The sequence below is a fragment of the Heptranchias perlo genome, chromosome 8 (genome assembly GCF_035084215.1).
Source record: "Heptranchias perlo isolate sHepPer1 chromosome 8, sHepPer1.hap1, whole genome shotgun sequence".
NCBI classification, from domain to species: domain Eukaryota; kingdom Metazoa; phylum Chordata; class Chondrichthyes; order Hexanchiformes; family Hexanchidae; genus Heptranchias; species Heptranchias perlo.
This window is the reverse complement of record NC_090332.1, coordinates 20,238,335-20,254,849: the sequence shown is the minus strand read 5'-3', so window position 1 is coordinate 20,254,849 and position 16,515 is coordinate 20,238,335. Positions and strand designations below refer to the sequence as shown.

The 16,515-nt window shown below is 40.1% G+C and overlaps 1 protein-coding gene and 1 long non-coding RNA gene across 6 annotated transcripts in view; one reads left to right on the top strand and one right to left on the bottom strand.

Moving 5' to 3' along the window:
• LOC137324463 (tetratricopeptide repeat protein 7A-like) overlaps window positions 1-16,515 on the top strand; it is a 249,376-nt gene that overhangs the window by 60,052 nt on the left and 172,809 nt on the right. For all 3 annotated transcript variants that reach the window (XM_067988771.1, XM_067988768.1, XM_067988767.1), the window contains exons 8-10: window positions 781-844; window positions 9,631-9,768; window positions 15,294-15,377. In XM_067988771.1, the coding sequence (XP_067844872.1) occupies window positions 781-844; window positions 9,631-9,768; window positions 15,294-15,377 (286 nt within the window). The remainder of the gene's footprint in view (window positions 1-780; window positions 845-9,630; window positions 9,769-15,293; window positions 15,378-16,515) is intronic.
• LOC137324464 (uncharacterized) overlaps window positions 11,830-16,515 on the bottom strand; it is a 45,369-nt gene continuing 40,683 nt past the window's right edge. For all 3 annotated transcript variants that reach the window (XR_010963621.1, XR_010963619.1, XR_010963620.1), the window contains one exon: window positions 11,830-12,037. This is a non-coding gene — a long non-coding RNA (uncharacterized lncRNA). The remainder of the gene's footprint in view (window positions 12,038-16,515) is intronic.

The following is a 16,515-nucleotide window of genomic DNA, read 5'->3' as shown; positions in this document are numbered from 1 at the left end:
ATTTGCTCCTCTATATATCCTTCCCACTAGTTGATGGCCTATAGAATACACCCAGTAGTGTAATGGCACCTCTTTTATTTCTTAACTCTAAAATCAAATAGATTCTGTCCTTGACCCCTCCAGGACATGCTCTCTCTCCAGTACTGCAATGTTCTCCTTAATCAATACTGCCACCTACCCACCCCCCCACCTCCTTTCTTTCCTTCCCTATCTTTCCTGAACACCTTGTATCCTGGAATATTTAGTACCCAATCCTGCCCTTTTTTGAGCCAGGTCTCCGTTATCGCCACCACATCGTATTCCCATGTGGCTATTTGCGCCTGCAGCTCACCAACCTTGTTTACCATGCTTCGTGCGTTTACACACATGCACTGCAAACCAGTCTTAAACTTTCTTATACTCTCTCTTAATCCGATCCCACCTTATACTGTACTATTACTTGCTCTATCTTTCTCCCCTGATCTTTTGTGCCCCTTGTTTCCCCTGAACAGATCAGTACTACACCACATGGTGCATTTATGCACTGAACCTTTGGGAGAGTGCCTGTATCTTCTAATCATTACCAATTGTTTAGCAAAGAAACAGAGACCAAATGTAAAGGTGCTTCACAGCATGCTCGTTGCAAGGCACAGAATTATGTGTTTATAGCATTTTCAAAGGACGCATTTGATCACAGATGAATCATACATACTTAGTTACTGGCCTTGTTCTGGCGATGAAAGAAAATCAAGCAATATGAACTTGACCTAGTTCAGTACAGTATCTGTTTTGTTGTTTCAGTCTCTTCTGCCCACGGGACATTGTTGAAGAAGCCCTCCTACTCCTTCTAATCAGCGAGTCGATGGTAAGCTATACTGATAACTGAGAATAGAAATTCTACTCTTTTTCTCTTAAATCACAAATTTTCCTGCACTTTTCAACTGTGCCATCAGGAGAAACCTGTTTGCAAGGAGAGCTTTTTTCCCCAAGATTTGCTTGCTGCCACAAATCTGTTTCTTTTGTGATGAAATATGTACTGACTCTGTACAAACTCTTTGTTGCTTTCTGTCAAATTAGTTTAATTGTGTATGATACAACAACCACCTTCTCCAGATTGCTGTCTCTTTACTCCTGCTAGAAAGTTTGTGCATGTTGGGGCACCCCAGTATGGATCGGTGCTTTCAGGAGAGGAGGGGAAAAAATGTTCAGAAAATTGGAAGTGAAAAAAAATCAAAGAAATTGCAGCCAGAAACTAAAAGTTGATTTTAAAGCCTGAAATATGTAAATATGCAAGGTATTGACAGTGGGTGAAAAAATGTGCAATATAAATATATAGCGGATGTATTGGAATTAGCCAAAGGTGTCAGAAAGGGAACTTGAACAGAATCAGTACATTTTCCTAAAGCTAATTGTTTGTTTGATTTTATAGTTAGTACAATATACAGTATAGTACAAGCCCACAAATGTTATACCAAGACTTTGTAATGCAAAGAAATTCGCTTGGTCTCCCAGGTCATGGTTCAGTAGAATATGTGCTATATTACAGATTACACAATATATGCACATTGAGAGTCATACAGTTCTACATGTGTGTTTTTTTAAAAAAACAAAAGTAACTTCAAGTGTCTGAAAGGTATGAGAAATGTACACAGCCATTCTCTTTGTCCAGATGTGCATTTGCCAATAAAATATATCTCCTGATTAAATACTTCAGTAGTGAGTTCCCCCGATGGTTCACTGAGTGGACAATTTGGTGTGATACTGACCCTTCAGACTAGAGGTGATCACTGGCTTGTACTGAGTTTGCTAATCTCAGCCAGCACCGTGCAGTAGGCCTGCAGCATCCCTAAAAAATTAATCAGTGATGGTCCATTTTAATTTGTAAAAAAAAATATACTCTGTAATCAGGAGTCCAACCATACGTAAGAGCAACTATTAATTTTATTGGTGGAGTTAATTTATCATTTAACAATAAGTTCAATTTGAGGAACGGGTCACTGTAGAGCTTTATCCTAGTGCATCCCTCTTTTGTTTTAACTAGTTTAACAGCAAATCAATGGTTAGATTGCTGTTAGAATATTTGTGTCCAGTTTTAAATATTCTACTTTTGGAAGGATGTCAAGGTCATGGATTGGTGCAGAAGAGATTCACTAAGGTAATACCAGTGATGGGAGGCTTTAATTATGAGAATAGAGAAGGTTAAGAGAAGAGCTGAAAGAGGGTTTCAAAATTATGAATGATTTTCATACAATAAATAAAGAAAAACTATTTCCACTAGTTATTAAGTTGGTAACTAAAGGGCATAAATTCATGGAAACCACCAAAACATCAAAGGGAGAGGCTCGGAATCTTTTTATACAGAGGATTGTTAGGACTTGGAATACCCCACCAAGAATAGTGGTAGAAGCAGAATCCATAATAATAGCTTTTAAAAAGGAAGTGAATAAACATTTGAAAAAGAAAATAATTACTTGAATATGGGGATAGGACATGGGGAATGGGACCAAGAGGATAGAATTTTCAGAGAGGTGGAACATTCGCAATGGGCTGAACGGCATCTTTCTGATTAAATCACATTGGCCCAGAATTTGCTGGAACAGGGCATTTTTCCCTCATCCTTCAGTTCGAAAATTTTTTGCCCTGTATGTTGCTGGAAGTGCGAGCTGATAACGGGCAAGGGCAATGGGGCATCTGGAACCCTGGTGAATGACTGGACCAACAGTCTGTCTCCTTAACCAATTATATTTAAGGATTAAGAAAGAAACAGAGAAATGACTGAGAAGGAAATAGGGTGAATTAGAGTCAGAACAGGTACAGAAAGAAAGATTGGATTAAAAGAGACAGAAAGGAAAAGTAAGGCTAATGGCAGAGCGGCGCAGATCTTCCAGCAACTTGTGGCAGCTTGCAATTCATGGGGTATTTCTTCCTTGCCACAAGTTGCTGGACGATTTACACAATAATAACAACGAGCGCCATTAAACTCGCTGTTATTTTGGCAGCAAATTCTGGGCCATTGATTTATTGGGGCTGCTTTTCTGAGGATGAGGCTAGACACATTGTTGGGATAAAACTTAACTCTGTATCCAACCTTGCTAGACCTGATCGAGGAATGCTTGATGTGAGCACTGGATGCCCAAAATGGAACAGTTCCATTCTCCAACACTATCATGAACACAAAATTCCCCAAACTGTTGTTTCATGTGTTTGAAACTGTTTATTTATTTAGTAGCTGTGAATCTTGTGACTCTCTAAATCCCAGTAAGGAGAACAACATGTGTATCAAGAGTGGACGATCCATCTTGGCCTCCTCCCGATATCCCCACCATCACAGAAGCCAGTCTTCAGCCAATTCGATTTACTCCACGTGATGTCAAGAAAGGGCTGAGTGCACTCGATACAGCAAAGGCTATGGGCCCCGACAACATCCCGGCTGTAGTGCTGAAGACTTGTGCTCCAGAACTAGCTGCGCCTCTAGCCAAGCTGTTCCAGTGCAGCTACAACACTGGCATCTACCTGACAATGTGGAAAATTGCCCAGGTATGTCCTGTCCACAAAAAGCAGGACAAATCCAATCCGGCCAATTACTGCCCCATCAATCATCAAGTGGAGATGCCGGTGATGGACTGGGGTTGACAATTGTAAACAATTTTACAACACCAAGTTATAGTCCAGCAATTTTATTTTAAATTCACAAGCTTTCGGAGGCTTCCCCCTTCGTCAGGTGAACGATGTGAAATGAAATCCTCGAAATGAAATCGCATTTATAATTCACAGAACAATGCTTGGTGAGTACAGACAGTTTTTTCAACTGCCCGTTGCCAAGGCAATCAGTGTGCAGACAGACAGGTGTTACCTGCCAGGTCTCACAGAATATACAAATCACCAAAAAAAAAAAACAGAGATAGAGAGGTAGAAACATAGAAAAGACAGCAACTGACCCGTTATATTAAAAACAGATAACATTTGTTCGCTGGTGGGGTAACGTGACAGTGGAGTAGTGGAGGTGTGGGGATGGCCATACTCGCCTTTAAACAGCCACCCAACCTCAAACAGACCATCGTTCGCAGCAAATTACCTAGCTTTCAAGAGAACAGCGTCCACGACACCACACAACCCTGCCACGGTAACCTCTGCAAGACATGCCAGATCATCGACACAGATACCACCATCACACGAGAGGACACCACCCACCAGGTGCATGGTTCATACTCCTGTGACTCGGCCAACGTTGTCTACCTCATACGTTGCAGGAAAGGATGCCCCAGAGCATGGTACATTGGCGAGACCATGCAGACGCTGCGACAACGGATGAACGGACACCGCGCAACAATCGCCAAACAGGAGGGTTCCCTCCCAGTCGGGGAACACTTCAGCAGTCATGGACATTCATCCACCGACCTTCGGGTAAGCGTTCTCCAAGGCGGCCTTCGAGACACACGACAACGCAAAATCGTCGAGCAGAAATTGATAGCCAAGTTCCGCACCCATGAGGACGGCCTCAACCGGGATCTTGGGTTCATGTCACGCTACACGTTACCCCACCAGCGAACAAATGTTATCTGTTTTTAATATAACGGGTCAGTTGCTGTCTTTTCTATGTTTCTACCTCTCTATCTCTGTTTTTTTTTGTTTGTTGTTTTTTTTTTTGGTGATTTGTATATTCTGTGAGACCTGGCAGGTAACACCTGTCTGTCTGCACACTGATTGCCTTGGCAACGGGCAGTTGAAAAAACTGTCTGTACTCACCAAGCATTGTTCTGTGAATTATAAATGCGATTTCATTTCGAGGATTTCATTTCACATCGTTCACCTGACTAAGGGGGAAGCCTCCGAAAGCTTGTGAATTTAAAATAAAATTGCTGGACTATAACTTGGTGTTGTAAAATTGTTTACAATTATCAATCATCAACAAAGTGATGGAAGGTGTCGTCGACAGTGCTTTTAAGCGGCACTTACTCACCAATAACCTGCTGACCGATGCTCAGTTTGGGTTCCGCCAGGACCACTCGGCTCCAGACCTCATTACAGCCTTGGTCCAAACATGGACAAAAGAGCTGAATTCCAGAGGTGAGGTGAGAGTGACTGCCCTTGACATCAAGGCAGCATTTGACCGAGTGTGGCACCAAGGAGCCCTAGTAAAATTGAAGTCAATGGGAATCAGGGGGAAAACTCTCCAGTGGCTGGAGTCATACCCAGTACAAAGGAAGATGGTAGTGGTTGTTGGAGACCAATCATCTCAGCCCCAGGACATTGCTGCAGGAGTTCCTCAGGGCAGTGTCCTAGGCCCAACCATCTTCAGCTGCTTCAGCAATGACCTTCCCTCCATCATAAGGTCAGAAATGGGGATGTTCGGTGGTGATTGTGCAATGTTTAGCTCCATTCGCAACCCCTCAAATAATGAAGCAGTCCGAGCCCGCATGCAGCAAGACCTGGACAACATTTAGGCTTGGTCTAATAAGTGGCAAATAACATTCGCGCCAGACAAGTGCCAAGCAATGACCATCTCCAACGAGAGAGTCTAACCACCCCCCTTTGACATTCAGTGGCATTACCATCGCCGAATCCCCACCATCAACATCCTGGGGGGTCACCATTGACCAGAAACTTAACTGGACCAGTCATATAAATACTGTGGCTACGAGAGCAGGTCAGAGGCTGGGTATTCTGCGGCGAGTGACTCACCTCCTGACTCCCCAAAGCCTTTCCACCCTCTAAAGGCACAAGTCAGGTGTGTGATGGAATACTCTCCACTTGCCTGGATGAGTGCAGCTCCAACAACACTCAAGAAGCTCGACACCATCCAGGACAAAGCAGCCCACTTGATTGGCACCCCATCCACTACCCTACACATTCACTCCCTTCGTCACCGGCGCACAAGCTGCAGTGTGTACCATCCACAGGATGCTCTGCAGCAACTCGCCAAGGCTTCTTCGACAGCACCTCCCAAACCCACGACCTCTACCACCTAGAAGGACAAGGGCAGCAGGCACATGGGAACAACATCACCTGCACGTTCCCCTCCAAGTCACACACCATCCTGACTTGGAAATATATCACCATTCCTTCATTGTCGCTGGGTCAAAATCCTGGAACTCCCTTCCTAACAGCATTGTGGGAGAACCTTCACCACACGGACTGCAGCGGTTCCAGAAGGCGGCTCACCACCACCTTCTCAAGGGCAATTAGGGATGGGCAATAAATGGTGGCCTTGCCAGCGATGCCCACATCGCATGAACAAATTTTTTTTTAAAATATGGCCACTTCCCTGTGTGAAGGGACAGACATTCTGTTGTACACTGATTTGCCACCACACAATTATCCCGCTAAAAGAGAAATCAATTGTGTGTTTTCTCCTTGAAAGAAGGGAATTGTCCCAGTCCTTGTTTAGCAAATGCTCACTGCTTGTGTTCAATGTTTTTATTTTAAATTGGATAGTTGGTAGTTTATTTTAGTTTGATTGTGGAACAGCTAATGGTCTCTTGTCTGGATTTCTTTTTAAATAAAATCAATTACAATTGATCTGACCAGAAGAAAGAATCTTTCCAATCACGGTGACTGCCTCTAAGTATTAGTCATGGATTTTTTTTCAGGGCAGTGTATTGATTAAAGAAAATTACAGCTGATGCAAAATGTCATGGGTTATTGATAAAGTGGCTGCAGACGAATGCAGTATTGTCAGTACGCATATACAAAGAGAATTAGTGCACAGTGTTTACACGTGTATTATTTAATATTGTAATGCCATGGGTCAGTGGAGCTTTTGCTTCGCAGCTTGGTGAGCACGGATTCAGCTTAGAGCAGGAATAGGGCTAAACACCAATGTCTGGGTGTTATGATAAACATTTACATTGTGGAATTGCTACCAGTGATGGGAGCATTTCTACAGTACAACATGGCTGCTTGTATCTGGAGTTGCCCTGTTTTTATTGCTAGGTGAATTTTATACAATCATGCTACATAGCAGGAGGCCACTCGGTCCATCGTGCCGGTGTCAGCTCTTTGAAAGAGCTATCCAATTAGTCCCACTTCCCTGCTGTTTTCCCATAGCCCTGCAAATTTTTCCTTTTCAAGTATATATCCAATTCCCTTTCGAAAGTTAGTACTGATTCTGCTTCCACCACCCTTTCAGGCAATGTATTCCAGATCATAACATCTCTGCATTAAAAAATTTCTCCTTATCTCCCCTCTGGTTCTTTTGCCAATTAATTTTAAATCCTTGTCCCCTGGTTACCGACCCTCCTGCCAGTGGAAATAGTTTCTCCTTATTTATCCTATCAAAACTCTTCCTAATTTTGATCATCTCTATTGGGTCTCCCCTTAACCTTCTCTGCTCTAAGGAGAACAGTTGCAGCTTCAGCTTTTAATGACTACATACCCTACTTAATTTTCATGCTTTCTTCTGGTGGTGAGAGTGTTAGTAGAGGCAACCGTGTAAAATAGCCCAAGTGACACCAATGCCGTTAGAGGCACCAAAACTTTCCTTGGGAGGGGATTTTGCTGTGTACCTTCAACCAGTGCGTTCAGCAGCGCAAATATAAATTGCTGCCGTTGATGGTCATTTGGTTTGGTTGGCCGTTTTAGATGTGGTTCCAGATAAGTTGACTTCTCAGCTCTGCTTTACAGCCCAGCAATATATTTATGGGAGATTATCTGAGGAATTCGAAGGCTGTATCTAGCCTGGCAAAGTTTTGCATGATTTCAGTTGAGTGGTTGTATAATATAATTGTGGTATTTGTGAATGCCTGTGTTTTAAAAAAAATTGTCACAATTGTCGCAAGCACTTGGATGTAAATTTTCCCCTGTGCAGTATGTGTAACAAAATCATAAATTTTAAAGAACAAGTTTACAGTTTTGTTACATATAGTGCACAAAGAAAATATCCCTCGTAGTTCTTCATCACATCCTCACTGTATCAATGTTGCCCAGTTCATCATCCCTAGAGGAATGGCAATGACAATAACAAGTACATTTACTACCACTGTGAACCACTGCTGCTGGAAAACCCGTGGGAGCTTTGTATTTATTGACTGATACAACAGTATATTTGGTACACTGGGAAACAGAGATCATTCTACAGGTCCTGCAGTGGTTTTTGTGCGTTATGGAAAATTGTATTTTCACCAATCTGTGGTTAAAATTGATTTTCTGTCAGATATTACTTTTTTTGTGTCAAGTATATAACTGCTATGTAAGCTTGTGATCTATTGTATTTATATTTATTTTATTGATCTTATGTTTGGTAGTTAGGTAACTAGTTTAAGTGTTTTAATTGCTAACTTATGCAATGTGATGGCATAAGATGTTCTTATTTCTATTTACTTGAGGTCCAGGAATCTGTTGATATTTACTGTTGGACTCAGAGTATGAGTTAATTCAGTTGTCCATTTAAAAAATGTTGACTAGCCACAGATGTGGCTATGCCAATACCATTTTAGCCACATGCACTAATTTTAGTTGTAAACCCCTTACATACACCCACATTATACAGACATATGGACTTCACATTTGCATATTTACTTAACATCTATCACCACTCAGTAACCAAGGAAGCAAAGCACTCACAACGATCAAAAACACTCGCATGCTCTGCGTTTCGTCTTACCATTTTACCAACAAATGCACAGAAAGGCTAAAGTACACATCCATATACTATGCCAATATGAGTATTGAGATCATATGTCCAACAACGGTATCTGTTATCCATTTTTTATTTATTAATCAGAAATGCAATTAGCCACATCCGGATTCCTAATTAGCCACGTGTGGCTAGTGACTAATGTATTGGTCAACACTGAGTTAATTGAACTAATGGCTCAGATTTGTTGATAGAAAAAGACTGCTTCTGTTTACCTAGCATTCACAAATCACAAGACTGGTACATTAACTAGTGAGATTCATGTATACACATCAAGCAGATTCAGCCTGGGTACGATATGCTGTTGGAAAAAGTTCCACTTAAGCCAATACATGTCAGTGTTGTGCAATATACTTGTTGTGTAATTGCACCACCGGTGACCGACCTGTAACTCGCCCTAGTGTTGCGTAGCTCAAAATGCTCTCTCCAGGCACAGTCAAAATTTGAAATGATAAAATCCCTGATTTTACCTGGGGCATGTTACAATGAAATAGTATTGAAATTTCACAAGCCCATTATTAGATTTTACTGATATTCTAAAGGCAGAGCTGCACTAGTTGGGAATTTTCAGGAGCTGATATTAAATGTATTAACATAAAACTAATCAAAAGTACAAGACTGAAATATAGATTTTTTTTTTTCCCCTCCCTACTTATCAATTAGATTGAAACCAGTCGACAAAGAACTTTATGGGTCATTGTGTCTGTAGCTTCAAGCTACATCATTTGGTTTGAATCAGGAATTTTGCAGCTCTGAGACAAGACCTCAGGACCTCAAAATTGCAGAAATCTTACCCACTCTCCCACAATGTGCAGGTTTTTAAAACCCCAGCTTGGTTTCATCCAGTCACTATTTCCTGATTTACCTCACCTCTTGTTTCAAGTTTAGTGACGTCCTGCAGTATGGGAGTTGGCCCTTCAGCGAGTTTTCTCAACAAAAACAAATTGGAGAATAGTGACAACTTATACATTTATATCTTCCTAAAATAGTAACTTGTGTTTTAAACATTTGTGCAGGCAAACCGAGATGCTGTAATAAGCCGTGCACCAGACCAGAGAGAGGACCGCAGCATCAGCTTCCAGAATGCCTCTGCAGTGTACGACCTCTTGAGCATAACTATGGGCAGAAGGGGACAGTATGAAATGCTCTCAGAAGTAAGCAGTTCATTTTATTTTTGAATAGGAGCATGAGGTGAATGCATCAGTTGACTCAGATGCACAAATTTAGCTGCAAATTATGCGCAGATTGGAAATAAACACATGAATCATGGAGTAGTCAGTATAAAAGGAGGTGTCTATTGAAAATTAGTCTCAATTAGTAATTGTGAAGGAGAGTGTAATGAATTCAAACAGATGTACCGGAAGATAAATACTATAACCGAAGATAAAATAATAGTGTGCAGAAAGGCGGAAAGAACAGTTTGGATTGAAAAAAAGAGCTATTTTTAGTGTGTAAACAAATTCTCTTTCTACCCCCAAAACTGTTGATTGTTCTTCAGTGAACAGGGTATGTGTTTGAAACTGAGCTCAACCTGTTGCAAATTATATTCTTCCAAGTTCCTGGACAGTCAATTACCATAAAGCTGAAAATAGACATCTTGCAAATAAATTTCAATTGCTAACATTTCACCAAAAATTTTCTACCTGAACTTTCTTAATTTTTATCTACACTTTCATTCCTATTGATTCATCAGGAAATATTTGTTGTCTAATCGAAACTGCTCTGAGGCTGGCTCTTCCATAGCTGACAGTGGTAACAGACACATCCTTGAGAGGATGAGGTACCACCTGTAGGAGAACTGCGCTTAAGGCAAGTCGACCTGACGTCAATTTATTAGAGCAAAGGGCAGTGAGACTATCTCAGAAACACTTCCAGACCACAGTACAGGGCAAGCTGTTCTGTGTCTGATTGGACTACACTATGGTAGTTTACTGTATCAGCAAGAAGGGGGAATGACAGTTTATTTTGTCACATTGTGATGCTTCTAGTGTGCTGGAGTCTGGATTATGAGATTACCCTTTCGGCTTAGCATTTGGTTGAATAGACATTAAAGGGGCGTGTGTGCTTAATCATTTCAGTTCACTCTCAGTAGTGGAAGACCCACCCAGAGATGCTTTAGGACATTTTCAGAAGTTGGGGGTGTTTGGAGATGGCCCTATTTGCTTCTCCAAACACCCCTGCTTGAGGACAAACGCTGTCAGCTGGAACACAGGATGATATCTACTTTCCCTGATACAAACATTTCTGTATGTGTTACTACTGATTCCATGGACATTCAATCAGATCATGGCTGAACTTCGACCTCAACTCCACTTTCTTGCGCGATCCCTATATCCCTTGATTCTCCTAGAATCCAGAAATCTGTCTATCTCAGCCTTGAATATATTCAATGACTCAGCATCCACAGCCCACTGGGGTAGAGAATTCCAAAGATTCACAGTCCTCTGAGTGAAAAAATTCCTCCTCATCTCAGTCTTAAATAGCCGACCCCTTTTCCTTAGACTATGCTCCCTTGTTCTAGACTCTCCAGCCATGGGAAACAACCCCTCAGCATCTACCCTGTCAAGCCTCCTCATAATCTCATATGTTTCAATTAGATCAGCTCTCATTCTTCTAAACTCCATTCTTCTAAACATGTGCAAGTTCAATGCGTGGTTTCCCTAGAACCTAGCAACCTTGGAAGCATATCATTTGAAGAGTATACCAAAAACCTACAAGGTAGATATTCCACCTTTTCCCACCCAAGGCCTAGCTGAGCGAAACTGTTCATATTTTGACACAAAATTCCAGTTATGTCACAGATGAATACCCGCTAAGACCTAGATTGAGTTGGTGCAGACTCACAACCAGCAAGAGGCAAAAGGACAGTATTTAGTTCACCATGACTCTTTCATCTTGCAAAATGCCTCACGTCTTTTCCTTTTGTGACTTCTGTACAGCTGATTTTCTGCAAACCCTGTTATTTAATAGCAAGTCATAGAAAAAGCAGGGATGTACAGAGGTGAAAATCATTTCCCAATGCACTTTCTCCTTGTATTTAAAGTATCTTGTTGCAAATTTAAATTTGGTGCAGTAAAGCTCTACTGCAGCCCTCAAAGGGATGTAATGCAGATAGATGAGCACAAGTCAGGTGGTTGCTTAGGAACCAACATGTGTGAGTAGTTTCTTCAATCACCAGCAAACTTTAGTGACCCAGAAAGCTGATTTTCCAAACCTGGTTTCTTATGTTTTTAATTATCATTTTGCCCTTCAATATTTGGTACAGTCACACCCTTCAACATTTGGTATAGTCACAGTTTTTAGCAGCAACAATGGATCAGTCATGCCATAGCAAGACATCTAGCTGGACTTAAGTTGTTGAACATGTAGTACATCTTCAAAGTAATCCCATGTTAGCCACATGTTGATAGCAATCTCCTGCATCTGTTTGGGGAAAAAAATGCCATTTTAATAGTGAATCACATGGTGATATTTAAAAGATAGTTTGTCTGTAAGTGAAGAGATACTCTGTGCTTTCTGAGCAAAAAGATAATTATGCATAGTCACTAAATAATTATTGAAAAGTTTGTTAATTTCTAACACTTAAGGACAATCACACCGTATTAATTGCTATGTATATGTAGATCATCTGTAATTTAGCTTCCAGGTTTACATGTATCCTATGTTTTTGAGTTGGGAGGGGGCAACATATATGAATTTGTACAAATATAAAGCAAAAAACTATAAATGCTGGAAAGCTGAAACAGAAACAGAACATGCTGAAAACACACAGCAGGTCAAACAGCATAAGTGGGGAAGTAGTTCTGAAGAAGGACCGAACCTGAAATGTGTCTTCTCTTCACATATGCTGACTTACCTGCTGTGTGTTTCTAGTATGTTGTGTTTTTGTTTCTGAATTTATAGAATTTACATTGTACTTCAGTTTTCCCTTCACTATCTAATAGGGGCAAAGGAATAATTGAATAACAACATAAATGCTTTATGATGGGGCAGTGGGGCGTGACTCCTATTCCATTGCTCACATGGGGCTTATACCTCTACATACAATATTTGTCGACTCAGAATCTGAACTGCGATGCATGTGACCAGCATTAGGGCAAAGAATAGGAGGAATGATTGTCTCAGCAGCATAATGAAGTGAGTTTGGAAGGAGATTTTTATTTAGAGATATTTTTTAAAAACCACAATTAAATCTCCTCTTAGCAGAGCTGTCCCATTGAAAATTGTCCCAGTATCTAAAGTTTCTCCCAATAACTATAGTTCCCATTTCTGACATCATCCTGGTAAATCTATATTGTACACTCTCTATGGCTTCAATGTCCTTTCTATAACAGGGTGCCCAAAACTGCACATAGTACTTGTAGAAATTACAGATACTTCTTACACACTATGCCCCTATTTATAAAACATAAAATTCTATTGGCCATTTTTATTGCTTCATCTACCTGCACTTGCAGTTTCAGAGAATGATGTATTTAAACCTCAACCAAAAAGGCCCCAATCAATCCCCAGCCTGTGCTGAATTAGCTGATCGGAGCTTGTTGGAGTGCTGCAATTGGTCTTTGAACACCTGAGTGAGGAAAAATCAGCCCAGGTTTGTGCCCTGACCCCTGCTGTAAGTTGATGTTAGGTGACAACATAGGTGACATCTCTGCAGTTGAAAAGCCTGGTGATATATGAATAATAATTGTAAACAATTTTACAACACCAAGTTATAGTCCAGCAATTTTATTTTAAATTCACAAGCTTTCGGAGGCTTCCTCCTTCGTCAGGTGAACGATGTGAAAATCAGTCCATCACCGGCATCTCCACAATATGAATAATAGGCAGTGGAGTGCAAGGTACTGGAGGACAATTAGCACCCATGGAAAAATAAGCCAGCAAAGAGTCGATAACTTCAGTGGAAGATTGGAGAAAATTGAATGGGCGAAAAATAAACTTTGTTTTCCATCCTACAGAAATACAACACTTGTGTATGTGTTTTAATACAATACAATTAGTTTGGAGAAGTACAGCACTCCAACGTGTGTTATATTATAATACAGTTTTACAGAAGTATAGCACTCCTGCATATGTTATAATACAATATAGCAAATTTTACAGAGACATAGCACTTTGGTATACAAAAGGTAATACCCAGCTTGTTGAGCATAAAACAAGAAGGGTATATATTTGTATTGTTATTCACTTAACAGGCTGTGTAAGTCTCCCCTCTGTTTCATTACTGCAAAAACTAATGTCTTAATTGTTCAGCTTTGCACTGGAACCAAACCGTTTTACATATCACACAGTTAATGCTAGATAGTCACATTTTTTTGTTAAAATAAACAGTAATTTAATGTATTAAATTATATTTTTATGTATTCTCCTCTGAAATTTAAATTTCTGATTTTTTTTTTTGCCCACTCTAGACCCTTAATGTATTATAAAAGTGTTGTGGAGTCAATCCACATGACTCCATTTCACCTCACTGGTTGGGTAAAAGTTCAGTTGAGTTTACCCAGCAACGGAGCTCCAACTAAGATACGCATAACTTCAAATGTTCTGTGAATACACTTCCATTTCATTGGTATATGATTCATCGACATGTAGGATGCCAGTGCTGTGAAATATAATAATTTTATTCAATTCTTTGGTACATTATCAGCATCAAATACTGGGTATAATACAGCCCAGATCTGGAGTAAAATTCTTTCTGCTGTGCTCCAATAATGTACCTCAGCCTCAATCTCCAAATGTATGTGTGAGGTTGCTATTTAGTGCCAAATTATAATTTTGTGTGGTGGATTAAGACTGCTCAAAATCATTTCCCTTCCAACCATCAGAGACATTAATCTAAGTAGCTTGGGCTGCTTTCAAACAAGTTTTGAAGGTTAAAGGACATCATGCTGACCCACTCTGTTGTCTTAAGATAATCTTTAAACTTTTTGTGCTTATTATAACAGTGAGTGCTGAATTAAGAAAAGCAGTCTGCTCAAACGCAAAGTCAAAATCCCAGGTGATGCCTCTAAAGGATATGAGGAGTGATTATTACAAGGTGTTTCTGGGATGAGTGGTAATGACAGTGGTTGGCAGGAAGATAGTTTCTCATGTCCCCATTTGGTGACTGAAATTAGTGCCTTGTTTTATGTTTTTGTTCCTCCCCGGGATGGTTACACAGACACCAGCTGCCTGCCAGCTCCTCGTCTTGGGGGCAATCTGCATGTGTGAGCAAAGACAGTGAGTGTTGGCAGGCCATTTGACTATGGGGAACATCATGGATGAGCCTGAGCCTGATCCTGATCTCATCTGACAACCACACATGTAGTTTCCGGCAGAGATCACTGGATAGCGATCAGGAATAGCTTGTCTAATTTATTCCCCTCCCTGACAAAAGTCACTGAGAGCAATTTTGGCCTGGTCTCAATTCTATACTCAACATTTCCTAATCTAGCATTTAAAATAAGAATTTGGGAATGCTCCCACTAGATGGCATAATTATAATGTGAAACAAAGATTGATTCTTGCATTGCTGAATGAACACAACCCCATGTCAGAATAACAAGTACTGTGAGAAGTGTTCTAAGGTTTGATGAGTATAAAAGACAAATAATTGGCATGAAGTATTCTTGTTAATCCACTTCTTCTAATGTTGAACTTTTCAAACAGATATCACATTGAAATATGTTTCTTTCTTCAGTGTTTGGAGCGAGCGATGAAGTTTGCATTCGATGAATTCCACTTGTGGTATCAATTAGCACTTTCACTGGTGGCTTGTGGGAAGGTAAGGTCTCTAATTGCAGTATAGCTGCCATTTCCTTGATACTTATTGAATTTGCATCCTTTCCTCATTGATATATTGAGGACATTTAAATGCTGTAGTACTGGATTTTTTTAATATACTATTTTTCAGAAATTCTTTTCTGAAGGATTTTTGTCATCCTGGGGTATATTTTTTGTGTGTCTACATAATGTTAAAGAACAATTCTTGACTAAATTGTAATCTTTCTCTCTCACTCCACACATATTTCAGCATGTGCAAACACAAAATTTGCATAATGGCTAACCAGGAACTAATCTTAGTTTTAGTGCACAAGGTTGGGAATGAACATGACTTGCTGTTCCTGGTTAAATCTTGGAAAATGTAGCAACTCTGCATCAAATTCATTTCATCATCCCCTCCAAATTGTCCAGAAATGCCTTATCAAGCCAGGGTCTTTTGACTATATCATTCTAAATCATAAATTTTTTTGGAAACCAGTGACATTGCATGGTGGATGCCTAATTTAACAAATAAAGCTACTGAAAGTAATTTATCTTCTACAGTGTACAGTATTCATACACTACATATTTAATAGTGTGCATTGGTATATATGTTTGTATTAGTTACATAATGTATAACGTACAGTATACTACACAAACATTTTTATTACTGTCCTATATAATTAGGGTGTTAATGTACTATAGATGTATGATGCTATTAGTGTTAGTTGCTATGGTGTGTAGTGCACACTTTTCTGTACATATATTTTACTGTATAGTAAGCAGTAATTGTATGTGTGTATTAACTACGACACCATATGATTTGGAGTGTGTTTCTCAGTAATTGGCTGCTGAACAGTAAAGCTGTCACAGTACCAGTGATGTAATGCTAACTACCTTCATATCCTGTGTTTCTATCCTCAAAAGGTAAATATGGATAAGGAAGACCCTGTTGCCCATCCTAGCTAAAACATTCAGAAAATAAAAGAATTGCAGCATCACAGTATCCAATGGTTCTTTTTGAACCAGTATCCTCTTGTTTGACTTGAAATAGTGTTCTAGATTTACCTTCACTACTTTGCTTACTGTCTTGTATATCTCTGAGATCACTTCTTTGTCACATCCTACCTAAAGTGCCAATCTTTCCTCATATCTCATAT